Source organism: Hemibagrus wyckioides, linkage group LG21, assembly GCF_019097595.1.
Source record: "Hemibagrus wyckioides isolate EC202008001 linkage group LG21, SWU_Hwy_1.0, whole genome shotgun sequence".
Lineage (NCBI taxonomy): Eukaryota > Metazoa > Chordata > Actinopteri > Siluriformes > Bagridae > Hemibagrus > Hemibagrus wyckioides.
In genome coordinates, this window is record NC_080730.1 from 3,839,281 (window position 1) to 3,856,868 (window position 17,588).

The 17,588-nt window shown below is 39.7% G+C and overlaps 1 protein-coding gene across 2 annotated transcripts in view; it reads right to left on the reverse strand.

Annotated features, from left to right (window-relative positions):
* phactr3b (phosphatase and actin regulator 3b) overlaps positions 1-17,588 on the reverse strand; it is a 62,130-nt gene that overhangs the window by 26,238 nt on the left and 18,304 nt on the right. Inside the window, exons 1-4 of one of the 2 annotated variants that reach the window (XM_058373926.1) lie at positions 8,737-8,932; positions 2,017-2,178; positions 1,403-1,477; positions 489-638 (exon numbers count right to left, since the gene is read on the reverse strand). In XM_058373926.1, the coding sequence (XP_058229909.1) occupies positions 489-638; positions 1,403-1,477; positions 2,017-2,178; positions 8,737-8,749 (400 nt within the window). In that variant the 5' untranslated portion in view covers positions 8,750-8,932. Of the gene's footprint in view, positions 1-488; positions 639-1,402; positions 1,478-2,016; positions 2,179-8,736; positions 8,933-17,588 lie in introns of those variants that run through there. The other variant, XM_058373925.1, reaches the window with a different exon arrangement.

Genomic DNA, 17,588 nt, shown 5'->3' on the forward strand with positions numbered 1-17,588 from the left:
TCGGTATCTCTGAGTCAATGGAGACTGACGTCGCATTAATACACACACCATTGTAAAGACGCCCATGACTTCCACAATATAATGTTAAAAATTTTGAAGGAAATTGGAGAAAATGCAGCTTGTTCTTGAGAAACTCTAAACTGTAAAATTGACAGCTCTGACTGTTCCAAAGCACTGACACTGGAGGCTCCTTCCCTAAACGTTAACTCTGTTACTATAGAAACCATAATGCATAAGAACGAGTGCATTTCTATAAACATATTTGATGCTGTCAGAGCTGCTGGCATAGAAAACTAATCAGCAACCTCTGACCAGTCAGACTGGAGAATTGAGCAGCACTGAGTTATAATGTATTTATCTTTGAAAGACTTTACAGTGGTGTTTTTGCGTTTCCATAGAAACAGCTCCAAGCTGTAATCTCGTAATTACTCTAATCACGACACGCGGACTCGTGATGTTCCTAACTCGGAGATCTACACCAGTCTTACTTGTGGAAGGATTATCCTCGTCTGACCCCAGGTCCTCTGTGTTACTGGCCAGCGGCGCCATGGCCTCCTCCTCTCTCTCCTCGCAGTCCGAATATTCCTGAGTCGGCATTTCTGGTTCCTCACAGTTCCCACCACACGCCAGGCCAGACCCTAAAACAACAGCCACAGGAAATAATCTCTAACAAAACAATTTCTTTTTTAAAATGACTTTTTCAGCAGAACGTTTTTAATTAAAGCCTTTTAAATGAATATTGATTGTGCTTCTTACCTTTTAAACCTATAAACATTATTTAAAAGGATCTTAAAATAAATGTTAAACTTTTATCGCTATAAAACTGGACGAAAAGAGAAGATCGGATCGGAGGAGATCAGGCGACGTTTGCGTCCATGAGAAGGACGACAGGTGTTCCTATTAAAGTGCCAGGTAGAATTAGGTTTACACTCTACGTTCCCTTACCTTGACTTACATTTTTATCTCATTTTTATACAACTGAGCCCTTAATTGAGGCTCAAGGGCCTTGCTCAGGGGCCCGGCAGTGGCAGTTTGGTGTACCTGGGATTCAAACTCACCATTTTCTGACCACTAGTCCAACATCTCCTCCATTACATCACTGTAACAGCAAGCATTATCTTTTATTTATTAACGTTATCGTAAAACAATAAAAATCAGCTGCTGGTAGTTATTATTCACACAACTGTGTATTCTTCAGTCTGGCGTCGGTGCTAAACGCCGCAGGAGAGCAGAGCGGACCTGCCTCCGCTGCTGCTGCTGCTGCTGCTGTCATCACTCTTTAATAAAGGTGTAACGACTCCCTCGGTGGCTGTAGTGTGAAACGAGTTGGCTCGTGTCGCTTCCCTGTACAACAGCGGAGAGTAACGGACACAGCTGGAGCTGTGAGGATGAGATTTCTCACCTGTCCCCGTCTCTGCTACGCTCTTCCTCGCCGGATCGTCACGGCTCTGCCGTGCGGACACTTTCCTTTCCGTGCCTGCAGGGGGCAGCACATACATAACATTGGGTTATGTGTGTAGGAGGTTTTTATATACACCGCATCCTCACAGCTGGGCTGAAAACAAAACTCAACAGCCACAAAAACCTGACACTGGTGACTTTTAGATCATTCCGTGTAGCTTTATGGAGTAAAATGAGCTTTCGTAACCAGTATGTAAGGAATAAAATACTTGGGGAAGTGCTGTTAAAGGAAAATAATCAGCAGCCAAGTGACGTGACAGTTGTTGAATCCCATATTTCTTTCTTCTTATTTCACCACAACAATTTTCTCAGTGAACAGAGTTATCATTATTCATTTATTAATGAACATGTTAGAACTTTTTTTTATCCATTTATAGTTACTTGGACCTTCTGCGAGACAAAATCTGTGATGCTAGAAACATGTTGTTCACTCAGTTTTGTATCTAGATCTCACACACACACACACACACACATTACCCTGTCAGTGTCATTGCTGTACGGAGAATGAACCCGATATAAAGTGCAGTCACTGAGTCTCCATGGATCTGCCCTCACCTGTCGAGCCTTGCCTCAACTTCTCGTTTTTCTTTTTCCTCCACTTCCATGGTTTAAAGATGCGCCCCAGACTGGCCAGCCTGCTGTTGCGGCGGATGGGCGGAGTTCGGACCCCGGTCACCAAACATCCAGAGTGAAGCGTTCTCGGCTGCTCCATGACATCTACGACAGAGACGGCGAGAGAGAGAGCGAGACAGAGAGAGAGAGAGAGAGAGAGATGAGTCGAATATGAGCACAGGAATTCATCAGATCTTCATCAGAGGGTGAAGCACATCATCACGAGGGCTTGAGTGCTGTTTTTAAAAAAAGAGTAGGCGTTAATTAAATATCAGGACGCTCAAGTGAGAAATGTTCTACTATAAGGACGGCACATCTGGGTCTTCTCCCCGAGGAGAGATTTGCTGTAATTAAGCATCAGACGTAACAAGTCCCTCAGCGAGATTACCAAGTGTCTGGAGAAAGAACTGTTAGAATACGGTTTGCTTAAATCCAGACAGAGACACAAGGACATTGAGAGCAGTAACACATGACCTCACATACCAGAGGAAAAACTTTCTCGTCCTTAAATTAACCACGGGAATCGAATCAGCTTTAGGTATGTGCAGCAAAATCGGTTATACCAGGGGTTCTCCAGCTACAGACACATGAAGACATTATTTTAAATCAAGTTATCCTTAAAATCTTAGCGTCTTTGACCTGCCAATAATTCCTTACGGAACTGCATGATGGTTTTTTTGTTTTTTTTTTTCATTTTTTAAAACAAAAAGACAAATTCTGACTTAATTTAACGATTCATTTGTTTTTGATGGATTGATGCTTGATAGAATAAATATTTTACATTTAAATAATTTTTATTTCATTTCTGAAGGCATCTTTGCACAATAATGACAAAAAAAATTACAAATCCACTTTTTCTATTATTTTTTAAATTAAATTAAATTTATTTTTGGAATATGAAAGAAATATTTTTAAATACATTTCCCCCCTTAAATCTCTTCAAATCAGGCTCGGAAACACAGAAGGTAAGAAAAAAAATCTTTTTTATTTTGTTTTTAAAAATTTTTCCTTTACGTTTTGTTTTGTCTTATTCCTAAGAAATATAGCATTACCTTTTTTGTAAATTCTTGGTATTATTTATTTAATTTTTTTTTAAAACAAAGGGTTATTTTTCTTTGGTTACCCCCTGGGTGGGGTGTGGATGGGGAGGGGACAAACTTTTGCACTGTATAGCAAGTAAAAATAAATAAATAACACATCTGTCATGTTGTGAAGTCAAACTCTACTCCCTCTTTTTCTCTCAGCAAACCGAAAGCTTTCCCGTATCAATCCCAAACCCTGTGTGCCAATCCGGAATACCAGGAATTCTCAGAGATGGATTGGAGAATGAGCCTGTGGACTGAGCAGCACCACAGGAACCCGGTTAAGTTGAGAGAAGCGAAGTGAGTTGAGGAGGGAGGGGAATGAAGCTCTTCAGCGGCGCTGCTGCACGATGAGGGACGGCAGCTCAGACAGAAATAGTCTCTCCCACGCAGTCTGACTGAGACAGAGAGCTGACGCTTTGGGAACACAGCAGATGAGCTGTGGGCTGCGCCAAGAGCCGACAGTTCTATCTCCGTCTCTGGCTTTGCATTATATGTCACACCTACTGGCTCATGGAGACAAAAACAACACCTGTTTGGATCTAATGAGAGGCTGGGATATGACAACAGAACTTATGAGACATTTAGTGAGAGATTGTGCTGTGGAAAAAATCCTAACCGTCCCCTAGACACTAGGGCTAGGGTTAAGCTAGCATTTTGTTAGCAAACTATTACAGATCATCATTTTGCATCTTTAAAAATAAACTAAAAACTCAAATCATCTCACAGCTCCACACATTTATTTCCTCTTGCTAGCGTAATGGAGGCCAGCGGTAGGTGCTGTGCAGGTAATCCTCACTCCCCTGATCTCAAGAGGCAAACTAGCGACTGACGCTAGAGGCTGCAGTCTTCAGCTTACTTGTTGGAGCACCCGCCTCCAATGCTGGAGACCCGGGTAGGACAAGGGGGGCTTTCACTGGTGCCGTGATCCGGATGGGAGTAAGGATCAGGGGGTTGAGTGTAATGGAGGCCAGCGGCAGGTGGTGTGCAGGTAAACCTCACTCCCCTGATCTCAAGAGGCAAACTAGCAACTGAAGCTACACTAGCATTTATGAATATACAAAAACTCCCACAAGTGTCATCCATAATAAACAAATATTGCTAAGATTAGCTACGTTTACTATTGTCACTACTCGATCCTTACCGGAAACGCGATTTGTACTCAGGTTTTGTTTAGTTGCTGCTGACAATGCATTATAACATTACATTATTAATAGTATTACATTAGTATTATTAACACCTGCTGTATAAATAAACTGCTGTAGATCATTTCGTCACACTTCAGACAAGAAGGAGACTAATTTCTGCACATGTGCAGTAAAAATCAAGTAGTGGCAACCACTGAAATTATTTCAAATGATCAGACAGGATTTTCTGATTTTGTGGCAACGCAAATAAATATAATAGAATGAACCACAGCAAATATTTTTCTTCACACTGTCGCGTTCTGTGAAGAGAAGCACAGAACATTGCAGAAACTGTAACTCACTTATATTAATTTAACTGACACTATATTTATTTACAGATATTTGTTACAGATGTTTACTCAAAGCTTTTTGCACTAACGGAATTATCCCGTTTATCATCATTACAACAACTGTATTTTGTTTATGTTATTTTATTTTATTTTGTATTTGCACTGATCTTTTTTAACTACTCTGTGTGCCTTAAATTGCCCCCTGGGGCTAAATAAGGTTTCTTTAATTGCACTAAATTGAATTCAACTACAACAATACCAAAGCGCTGTCCAATTCTCGAATCTGATTGGTCAGAATTTTCTAGAACAGCAATCTAGAAAGAATCTGTTGCAGAAACTCGAACTCGTCCCAGCAGAATAACGTAACCACATCCAATTGGACGAGACAAAACTCATTATATGTATATATAAAATAAGTGCAAATCAAATATATTTCATTAACTGACACTATAACAATACCAAAGCGCTGTCGAATTCTCGAATCTGACTGGTCAGAATGTTCTAGAACAGCAGCTCTGGCAGTGCAGCTGCAAATCACAGGTTTATGTTAATGCACAGGATTTTAATAAGGTTTCGATGGTTTCTATAGTAACAGCTCCTTCACAGGAACGTGTATAACGGACACTAGACATAACTTAACACTAATAATAAGCAAAATGATCAGTAATCAATAATCAATAATCCAACGTTTATTTAACATTATGGGAGGAGTCTCCAGTGTCAGTACTTTGTAACACTCAGTAGGTTTTCCACCTCACTTTGCTTTTTTTTTTTTTGTCTTTTTAACTGGAACTGGAACTTGCACACTGACCACAATCTAAAATATAACAATAAATGGATTTTTTGGTAAAAAAACCAAAACAAATCCAAATACACAAGGACAAGTCAGACAAACCGGAAAAGCTAGGTATAGTTTGTGAATGGAATTCTTGCCGCTAATTGGACGAGACATCGGTCACTCAGGATATACAGGAAGTCCAGCAGGCTGCAGCAGTAGATAGTGGATTGGTGTGTGTATGAACACAGCTCAGCTCTTATAGCACTCCTTACATCCTTTAATCTGGAAGTTTTGTCTCTGAAACATTCCTGCGTTCTTTATGTGTGTTTTAAGAGATTGCAAACCTTTATGCAATCTTTACGCCATGATACGCTATCAGTATATCCAAAATCACAGCATATGAACGTCCTTCCTCAAAGTAGCGGTGAATGAAATCCATTTTCTTATAAATGTAAATATATAGGTTTGTTATTTTCTTCAAGATTTATACCCCACACATGAACAAGAAATAAAGTTAGATACACAATTTCCTACTTCTTGTATATCCTGAGTGACAATCAGCGGTAATTGTCCTTGTGTTTTTGGATTTGTTTTTTGTTTTGTACTTCTAGGCCACCGTAGGTACGAGATGAATACAATGATTTTTCTTCAAACGGTGTCCAGTTATGGGAAAATAATTCAGTTCTACACTAACGCTGGCTTCATCACACCACCTCAGCGTTGATTATTTTCCCATAACAGCATTCCTTACTCATGTATCTACTGAAAAGGTGTCTTTAAAAATATGAACCAAGTTAGAGAACCTTTTTTTTTTTTTTTAAATAATGTGTAGTTCATTCAAAAGTCCAAGAATAGTCTGAACACAGTGGTCACTGATCCGTAACTCTGTCGCAAGGTTACTTTTCCTCCAGCCTGCCGCCAGAAAAGGACGAACAGTGCAAGCATCAGCATTCGCTGCTAAATTTCCAGCCTCTGCTTTTTTTTCCCCCCCTAAAGGACCCCCGTCTCACCTACACAGCTGCAGCTCATCCAGACAATCCTGTTCAAATCATTTCTCTAACCCAGACTGACCCAAACTGTCCAACCAAAAACACGGGAAACATGCTTCACGGAGCACGAATCAGCATTGCTAATTGATTTAGCCGGGATGAGTGGAAATGCCACACTCTGAATATGATGATGAATGCAGTCACTTCAGATTCGGTGATATTTAAAGTGCATCACCAAACACAGACAGATGCATGTTTCGCGCTGGTCTTTCTCATGAAGATGCTTGCGTGAAACACGATTTCGTTTGAACTCAGAAACCCTGATGGACAAGCGTGGAGTCAAGCAATTAAAAAAGCATGTCGAGTCAAGGCCGGAGTGTAAAGCAAAAATACAAACAACAATAAAAAAAAATCCAGGTCAAGCCTTTTAGCCGCAGCAGCCTGGGTCAGAGTGCCGTTGCCGTGGCAACCACTCTGGATGCTGCAGAAAAGCCCCTTGGAGGCACAGAAGCATGAGTGCATAAGGAAAATGGGGGGGATGTAGAAAGGGGAAAGAGAGAGAGAGCGAGAGAGAGAGAGAGAGAGAGAGAGAGAGAGAGAGAGAGAGAGTCGGGGGGTTGCTGGGTGGACGGAGAGGCTGTTGCCACGCAGAGTGACAAGGAAGGCCTGTGCAGCCAATCAGACGCCGGGAAGTCAGGAATACCTCTATTTTTAATCCGTGCATGGTCAGTGATGTTGGTTTGAAAGATGTGTAGACGTAAAGAATAGTGCCGACTTCTTCTTAATATTAGGGACAGGACTGTGTATGTAGATAATATTTAAAACATTATGTGCTGCTATTAGGTTACGATACTGACACACATGATTAAAAAATAATAGTGAAATAAATGGACAAAAACAATAAATATTGCAACTATATGTACATAGATGATAAAAGATCAGGAACGATGTATATTCGAATATTTGTTGTCATTTTTTTTTAGTTTGTATTACAGTTCTACAACAGACATAAAAAAAATTTTACATAGAAAATATTAGGTTTTATTCATTTCAAGATGGAGGGAGGAACAAGCTAACATGAATACAGTTAGCAGCCTAGCATTTTTATTTAGTAGATGAACTGATGAAGTCTTAATAAAGACCTGAAACCGATAACATCTATATTACGCACCAATAGTCAATAATAATCAATCAATCAGAGAAAATTCAACCACTCAACCATCACTAACGAACCACTGAACCATCATGTATGGCCATAGATAAGATTTCAGCATTTCCTACAAGAAGAAGCATCACAAGGTGAAGCAAACTATAACCGTCAAGGCCGAAACATTCAATTCATACTGCTTCAAAGCTGAATATCATTGAGAAGCTCAAAAAGTCCAAATAATGACCAATACCACTCTCACTCACTCTCACAATCTTCAGTAACCATTTGTCCTGGTCGTGATTTAGGAACACTGGGGGTGATGCGGGAAAACACCCAGTCCATCACAAGGTGTCATGGACACCCACAATTACAACTAGGAGCAATGTATCACAGCTAATCCACTTGTATAATCAGTACATCAGAGCTGCTGTGCCTATTTGGTGGTGTTTTCTTAATAACACAGCATTGTTGAATTCTCAAATCTGGTTGGTCGGAAGCTTGTTGAGTGATTGGTGATGGGTGCTCCAACATATTTGAGCACTAATGTGTTTTATGGATGTCGTTTTATGATGTAATGCTGTCCACAAATTTCCGTGATATACAAGGATTAACAAAATTTCCTCAAACAATGTTCCGTTATACAATTACAGCGCAGTACAAATGACCCAAACAATAACACTGATTATTTTCCTTTAACAGCATTCCTGTTTACATTTATTCTGTCTATAACTAGAGGAAGAAATCCTGAGAACCCTGAGGAAACCTTTTTATTTATATCTTCTCTACACTTACTTGCATTTCACTACAAGTTGTACCCTGTATATACCTGTGTTTTGTAACCTCAAACCTCAAACTCAGGCTCAAACCTGCGACCTTGGAAATGCGAGGCAGCAGCGCTCGCTTCCCACTGCACCTAACCACTGCCACTCAGTCAGAATAAATATAGCTCACAGACTAACTGTCTATTCAGCTAGAATAAATATCCATACAACCAGAAAATAAATTCACTCAGACTAAATAAATATCCATACACTCTTCCAGACATCCAGAGTATCTCCATAGACTAAATAAATATCCCCAACAATACCAACAAATAACCTATAAGCTGTCAAATTAAATATGCAAACATGCATGCAATAAATAAATGCATGCGTAATGCAACAAAATAAGAACAAAAACAAACTCACGTGCCCTTTGCATGCTCGTCTCGCGCGTATTAAAGCCCGAAGTTTTCTAACTAATGTACTCGAGACATTTTAATCTCCCTGTGCTCGGTTCGTCCCTGCTTCACGGGTTTACACAAAGATAATACAATCAATCAATAAATAAATAAATAAATAAATAAATAAAATAATAGTCTGCTACACAAGAGGAAGATATCGCCTCTCCTCTCTCCCTCTGCTTCGCGCGCGCGCGCGCATGTGATGCACGAGTCGCGAACGAATCGGTTCTTTTTCTCAGTGATTCTTTTAAGCGAGTCGAATAAAATAATCGATTCACCAACCTTACCACCAATTAGCAGTTAGAAGGAGCTGTCCAAAAAACTAGAGATGGCCTGCGTCGTGTATGCACTGATTTTACAAGATACTTATTATATTTACTTTTATTGTGTAAAAAAAAAAAAAAAAAAGATATAAAATCCTTATGTAAACTGTAGCTGTAAAACTTGAACATTTTATCATGAAATTAATTACTAGCATTAAATTCACTTAAATTTAAAACATATTTCTGTGGGGGGAAAAAGCTAATCTGAAGACAGTGAGTAATTTTCTGATTGCAAACTAATCACAGGTTTATATAAAAGTGCTTGATCTAAACAAACGGTGGTGGATCAAGTGGTTAAGCCTCTGGGTCGTTGACTGGAAGATCGGGGTTTCAAGCCCCAGCACCGCCAAGTTGCCACTGTTGGGCCCTTGAGCAAGGCCCTTAACCCTCTCTGCTCCAGGGGCATTGTATCATGGCTGACCCCAACCTCTAAGGCTGAGATATGCAAAGAAAGAATTTCACTGTGCTGTAATGTATATGTGACAAATAAAGGATATTTCTTTTCTTTTTTCTAATAAGTTAGCATTTCTGTAGACATTTGTGTTGCAGACATTTGGCAAAAAGTGTTTAATTGCCGATCAGGTGAATTTTTTGGTGAGGATATGTTTATTTAACATTCATGGTAGGTGTCTCCAGTGCCCTTTTTTGAGAGATAAGTCACAGATAAAGCTATTAATTTCAGGTTTTCTGTGTTGGGAAGTCTTCAAGACAAAGAGACTGGTAAAGGAAGCTTCTAAAAACTAACCAATTTGTTTTATGAATATTCCAACCTTAAAAATATAACCTATAAAGTAAATTTGAAACAAATCATTGTTGGCAACCTGCTGTGGTATAAGAAGAATAAAACATTTCAAAACCTGCTGTTGTAGAAGAATGAACTTCATATACATAATAAAGCTCATCATTGATTATTTTTCTACATTCTTAAGTGTTTTATTCCTAATATAATAATCCATAAGTTTAGGTGTTTCATTTATACTGCAAATCTTACATGAATTTATTTATTTTGAAGAATACAGGCATTTTATTTGCTAACGTCCAGTACGTGAATAATTATGGGACTACCACATTGCATATTTCTCTGGAATTCACTAATCAACTAAAATTGAATTTTGACATGTGACCAAGATGAAAACGGCAAAACGAAGCAGGGTATAAGGAAGCACTGATTCTTAGCCGAATCTGCACATTTCAGCACATCTTCACAGCATCAGTTCTCACAATGCCTGGCTGCAGACACACTGCCTACAGCGTTTCCTTTATCCCACACTGAGAGCGACTTGTAGCCATGGCACATAATGTTTCCCATTCATCACACATCTGGCCAGACACTGAAGACGGGTGCGTTAGTAAAATCCAGTCGTATTTGCAGTTGTGACTCTCAATGGCTATATATTTTTTTTGGATATCTAGCACTGTTTGTCTTGTTTACTTCATAATGTACAAAGCCCGCAGCTGCAGATCAGCAGGTCACATGGTTTAACCCAAATCGCAACCAACAGCAGGTCAAGAGGTCATGCGCTCACTTATACTTTGTGATCAAATGTAATTTCTCTCGCATTAGCTCTTCATGGTCATGTAATAGCCGTGTAAGCGTTGCTCGCTTAACACGTCTGGCCATGAACGCATTAACCGAATGTTTATTGTGACGGCGATCGATGCGGCTCTTGAAACGGGATCCTCTGTGGCTTTTTTAGGCAGCTTTCCAGCCGGCCAGCGTGAACGTTACTGACAGTGCCGAAGTGGCATCAAATATATACGAAACGAAAGGAACCGAAAGGTTGAATTAGTCTCCGGGGAAAGAAATGAAGAGGAGAACAGTTAATAACCGCAGTATCGCTTTCTCAATAGACTTGTGATCGTCTCGGTGCTGTTTAATGGTCTCATATAGAGAGATTAATCAGATCAGGGAGGAGGCCGGGGTCGTGTGGACAGGCTCGGGAGAACGCAGACGTCTTAAAGTGCTCCGTGATTGATTTTCCTGCACATGGGCCGCACAGTTTAACCGAATAACCACTTCGGTTATTGATAGTGCGTGTTGTATGTGGAGGGAAACAACAATTTTGATTACATTCTGCATTAAACATTTAGAATTGCTGAGGTTCTGAGTGTCTTTCCACGGAACCCAGGGGACTGAAGGTCATTTCTTAGGTCATTTTTCATGAAAATGTACAATGAGTACCCAGCATTTACACACTACTACTACTACTACTACCACTAAAAAATACACACAGCCTCAAAAGACATGTTTAAAAAACATCGGTATTGAATTCTGACCGGTTTCTGATCGGTCAGACGGTGTTAATTAGTTGTCTTTAACAGCAGTGGTTTTGATAGTTTAGCTACATTTATATGAAGGTGTTTATTCTGATATGTTATTGTTTGTATACTGCAGTAACAACTCACACTCAGGGATGATCTAGATAAATTTATATATAAAAAAGAAAACTAAGCAGGTATTCCTTGAAGATTTCTGGAAAGAGTTTCCACAAAGGTCAAACATCAAGTCCAGATTGATTCACTAAGACTTTCTAAATATTTTAAAATACAAACACGTGTGTCTTAACAAAGGTGTACGAAATTAGCCTCCTACAGTACGCAGTACATTAGCTGAATTTTATTGCTTGCATTTTTATACATTTTTTAATTAAATAACCTGTGCTTGTATAGTGAAAATGACACATATTTACATGTAAACAAAATGAATAATTATTAATTTTATTAATTAATAACTTGAATCACCCCTAAAGCATCCCACACGTTACCTTGGAAACTCAAAAACCTCTTACGGCACTATTAATTCAGTTGCTGAGATCAGTGCAAAATTGCTATATATTTATAGCATTTGGTTTGGTTTGTTGCACAAAAAATATAAGGTTCTCTGTCCTGTGTGCACTTAAACTTCCACTCGGTCCTTTCTCAGCTTGAGATTGCACCAATGCATCTTTCTGTCGCATCATCCCACCACTGCAATTCCTCCACTGGAGCTGCCCACATCAGATGCATATCTATAAATTCCTCTGAGCCACACGTAAGGCTGGATTTGACTCGAAAATTCCTTAAAGCATCTTGGCACCAAGGTGGTGTTATGCTCTGAGACATTGTCTGCATTTACATAAAAAAACCCGAAGACCTTGTTCACTAAATGCTTAAGCAAGCAATAAAGCTCCCTTTTAATAAAATCATAATTACTCCCCCATAATAAAATCCTCTCTTACAGAGATTTGGCTTTCTTTTATACCCTGGCCTTTTTTTTTCTTCATGACCACAAAACACTTCTGCAAGTTGCTTTGGATAAGGGCATCTGCCAAATGCTATAAATGTCAACATGCACTAGAGGCCATGTGAAGTTCACTTCTCTCATACACACTGCTTGTTCCCGTTCACAGCACTAGCATTAGTATTTACTGTATGAACATACGGCGTTTAGTGGTTTAGGAGTTCACAAAGCTGCATTTTATTAAAAGAAAATCTGTAATAATTCTAGAATATTTTAGGTGTTCAATAAAATAACTTCCCATGGAAGCTATGCATCTTAATATGGCTTTAACAGTATTGCACAGCCACACACTCAAACTGTTTGCTGGAATATAAAATAAACCCTGGTGCAAAAGTTGATCATCTATTAATTAGAGATCCTATTTAGTTCATATTACTGAATGGATTGTCATAGCTGCTCTTTATTATATTTATAAGATAAGAAGTACAGGCCCGTCTCAACACCGTTTGATGGTTTGTACAGTTGTAGAAGTGGATCATGTTTTAAATGGCGAGCCAGCCAGGAGTAGCAGGTGACAAGAAGAATAATCTAAGCTGATAAAGCTGATAAATGCCAATTACAAAGCTGTTTATAGAAACTGTGTGTTTTTAATACTGCATAGTATTACACAGTGCCCACACCCCAGCCACTGGACGCAGTGCCGGTCCCAAAACCAGATAAAATGGGACGGTTGCGTCAGGAAGGGCATCCGGTGTAAAACCTGTGCAATGTTGTTGTGCGGACCAGTTGGTCCACTGTGGCGACCCCTCTTACACGTAGGGAGCAGCCAAAAGATCAACAACAACATAGTATTGCACTGTGTGTTGCTATTAAGTTAAGAGTAATTTGGGTTCTGGTATTAGACTGTTTTTTGCAACAGAGATCTGCCAACCTTATCTCTAAGGAAAGCACACAGAGAAACTGCCACCATCAGTCACTCTGTCATGTCCGCCGAAGAAAAGTTGTGAAAGGTGAGTCAGAAAGTGCTGCTGTGCTGCATTACAGCAAAACCACAAGCTGACACACACACAAACATGCTGGGAAGGCTTTCTAATGAACCTCCAACGCTGCATCTCTTTAGAGGATTGGAATCGATTGCTGTTACAAAATATATCTTGTTCTATCCAAGGTGTTTATGTCACTGGCGTAGATCTGGGTCAGACTTTTTCCTACACAGTGAGGTTTAAAAGTGGAAGGAAAAGCCCTAAAGACTAAAACAGTCATGTGTTAATGCTAACACACAATGCTAGACTCGTGAAGGAAGTATCCTGGATCCTATTCAGTATCCTGGATCCTATTCAGTATCCTGGATCCAACAAATCAAAACATCGTATTCCTAATCCAGTATTAATTAATACTTGACTAGACTAACGTTGCAGCATTAACCTCTTAGCATCTGGGCATTTGAAAGAATCTTTTTTTCCTAATGCAAACAAGACCTTTCATAAACTTTTATAGCCAGTAGAACAAAGTAACACATGTAATAAATTTTTGAATTTTAGTACATAAACTCTGCAGTGAGTAGAAATAAATTTGTTGATTGGTGAGCCAGCCAGGAGTAGTATATCCAGTGTAGCATACTTTATGCTCTTTAGTGCCTTGAGACTTTCTCTTTCCTTAGAGCTGTAATTTTAATTTCTGTCTCTCCTCTATATGTTCGTAATTCCTGTTTCTCTCTCTCTTTCTCTCTCTCACTTACTCTCTCATGATCTCATCCTCTATGCCAGCAGCTGCTGATGGGTGGAAGCCTTCTGGTCTAATTACAGCTGGAGGAAAGGAAGAGGGATGCTTTTCTTCATCATTAAAACAAATACCCTCCATTTTACACTATTAGCATTTCGGTTTACTCCCTGTGAGTCACCAGAAAAGAATAGCGACCTGTGGAAATCTAAGAAATAACAGTCAAAATAAGCAGCAACTTTGACACGATATTTTTTACAGTATTGAATGAATCATATGAAGGATTAGATTCAAAAATAAATACAGTAACACATTTAATTAAATAAATAAACAATAAATATTTAAATATTTTTTATTTAATTTTAATATAATATAATTTAAATATTATATTATATATATTATTATATTAATATTATTAAATATTATTATATTCTAAATATCAGATTTTTTTTGTTATGGTTTGACTATTTGGGATGTTTTTCACATACAACAAATAAAGCAAAAACAAATTTACTACAGAAAGTAATAAAACAAAAATAAATAAAGCTGCAGTAGTTATTGCTTTGTTGTTTTTTAATCAGTTATATCTCATCCTCTAAAAAACACCCCCCAAAGACTCCACCTAGAATATAAATATGATTATAAATGAGACCACTGGATTTTGCTTGTCTCGTGTGGTGTTTTGATGTTTTTCAGCTCTGCACACAATTAGGTCAGCGCATAAAACATTGATGGGGAATATATTTTCTGGGATCATGTACACATGCGTGGACAAGAGGGAAACATCTAGTGTGGAAACGGTGTATATATGCGTATATATAAGCCATTCATTTACACAAATAAGGCAATTTGGCACAAATTTGATGGACAACATGAGGAAAAATCACCATATGGAGCTCTTTACCACTGAACTCAGTGACCTGAAAAGCAGTTATACCACTGGTATCTTAACGACCACCTTTACCCTATTCACATATATACACTATATTGCCAAAAGTATTCGCTCACCTGCCTTGACTCGCATATGAACTTAAGTGACATCCCATTCCTAATCCATAGGGTTCAATATGACATCAGTCCACCCTTTGCAGCTATAACAGCTTCAACTCTTCTGGGAAGGCTGTCCACAAGGTTTAGGAGTGTGTTTATGGGAATTTTTGACCATTCTTCCAGAAACGCATTTGTGAGGTCACACACTGATGTTGGACGAGAAGGCCTGGCTCTCAGTCTCCACTCTAATTCATCCCAAAGGTGTTCTATCAGGTTGAGGTCAGGACTCTGTGCAGGCCAGTCAAGTTCATCCACACCAGACTCTGTCATCCATGTCTTTATGGACCTTGCTTTGGTCACTGGTGCACAGTCATGTTGGAAGAGGAAGGGGCCAGCTCCAAACTGTTCCCACAAAGTTGGGAGCATGGAATTGTCCAAAATGTCTTGGTATGCTGAAGCATTCAGAGTTCCTTTCTCTGGAACTAAGGGGCCAAGCCCAGCTCCTGAAAAACAACCCCACACCATAATCCCCCCTCCACCAAACTTTACACTTGGCACAATGCAGTCAGACAAGTACCGTTCTCCTGGCAACCGCCAAACCCAGACTCGTCCATCAGATTGCCAGATGGAGAAGCGCGATTCGTCACTCCAGAGAACGCGTCTCCACTGCTCTAGAGTCCAGTGGCGGCGTGCTTTACACCACTGTATCCGACGCTTTGCATTGCACTTGGTGATGTATGGCTTGGATGCAGCTGCTCGGCCATGGAAACCCATTCCATGAAGCTCTCTGCGCACTGTTCTTGAGCTAATCTGAAGGCCACATGAAGTTTGGAGGTCTGTAGCGATTGACTCTGCAGAAAGTTGGCGACCTCTTCGCACTATGCCCCTCAGCATCCGCTGACCCCGCTCCGTCAGTTTACGTGGCCTACCACTTTGTGGCTGAGTTGCTGTAGTTCCCAAACACTTCCACGTTCTTATAATACAGCTGACAGTTGACTGTGGAATATTTAGGAGTGAGGAAATTTCACGACTGGATTTGTTGCACAGGTGGCATCCTATCACAGTTCCACGCTGGAATTCACTGAGCTCCTGAGAGCGACCCATTCTTTCACAAATGTTTGTAAAAACAGTCTGCATGCCTAGGTGCTTGATTTTATACACCTGTGGCCATGGAAGTGATTGGAACACCTGATTCTGATTATTTGGATGGGTGAGCGAATACTTTTGGCAATATAGTGTATATAGAACAGCAGGAACAGGGTTTGCGTCATGCGGCAGTGCACGTACTGCAGAATGTACTCCATCATATTTGAAAGCATTTACATTCGAGCTAATATACAGTATTCAGACAGACAGCTTTGAATGACAACTTCAACATGTAATCTCATCGCTCAGGCTTTGCGAGTTGCTCAGCGTTTTCCCTCTGCGTGGCGTTCCCCTGCCATCGATTAGCAACTGACCCATAGACTCAATCTCTCCTTCCTTCTGTCACTTAACTGAGTTAGTCGATCGCTGAAGCCCCAAACTCTAGTATTTGTGTCTAGTTATGGGGCTTTTTATTAGAATGGCTTAAAGAAAAAATCAATATAAATGTATTCTTTCAAGGCTTCCTTGAATGCATGCTTGCTGATTTTCGTAAAGGAGGATCGACTGATTCCAATCCAATCACAAGTTAAAATTAGATGACTGCAAACCATCCTAAAACGACTGCCGAAGTCATTACGTCTTTCAGCACTGTTGTTCATGCTGCATTACACGGCAGTTGAACCCACTTATGGTAGCTACCCACAATTGGCTGTTGCTGCTGTGATTGACAAGAGAGAGAGAGAGAGAGAGAGAGAGAATGTCTTCTTTCTTCTTCCCACTTACAGAGTATGGTCAATTTTCTTCCCATGGCTTGTCAGATTGTAATAATTTATTGTCCTTAATTACAAATAACGTATCCGTCGGTCATCAGGCATCTCATACACAAGGGCCATTCACTCTGCTGCCATGTTTACTATTCAGATTCGTCACGGCAATGTCACAAGATACTAGAGTTGAGAAACATGATGCTTGGGAATGAATATTACAGCCGCTTACTGTGAAGGAGAAGCTGAATTAGCTATATTTCCTCTGAACAGGTTATGCAGTCATATAAGTGTTATAAATGTATATAATCAGTGAAAGTACCAACCAATCAGTTGGTTATTTGCATGCATTGCTTATAGCCAACTTTGCCATAACTTGTCATAGCCGTGTTTGCTAAAGACAAAATAAATCCCAGTGTCAATAATCAAGGTGTGACCACAGCCCTGAGACGGAGCGCATCGTGCCGTCTGCCATTGCATCAGTCAGCTTTGTGCTCAGGTCTGTGTACATTTAAAGACTTTGTCAGGAAGGAATTAGTGTTAAATCTATAGTGATCTTAGTAACTACACTGACCGATTAGTTCCTCATGAGCTCTTGGTTGCACAATTCCAGGTGACTATAAGCTGTTGTAGAAAGAACATTATTTATATTTACATTATTTACTGTCCAGTGTCACCCAAACAAGGATGAGGTTCCCTTCTCAGCCTGGTTCCT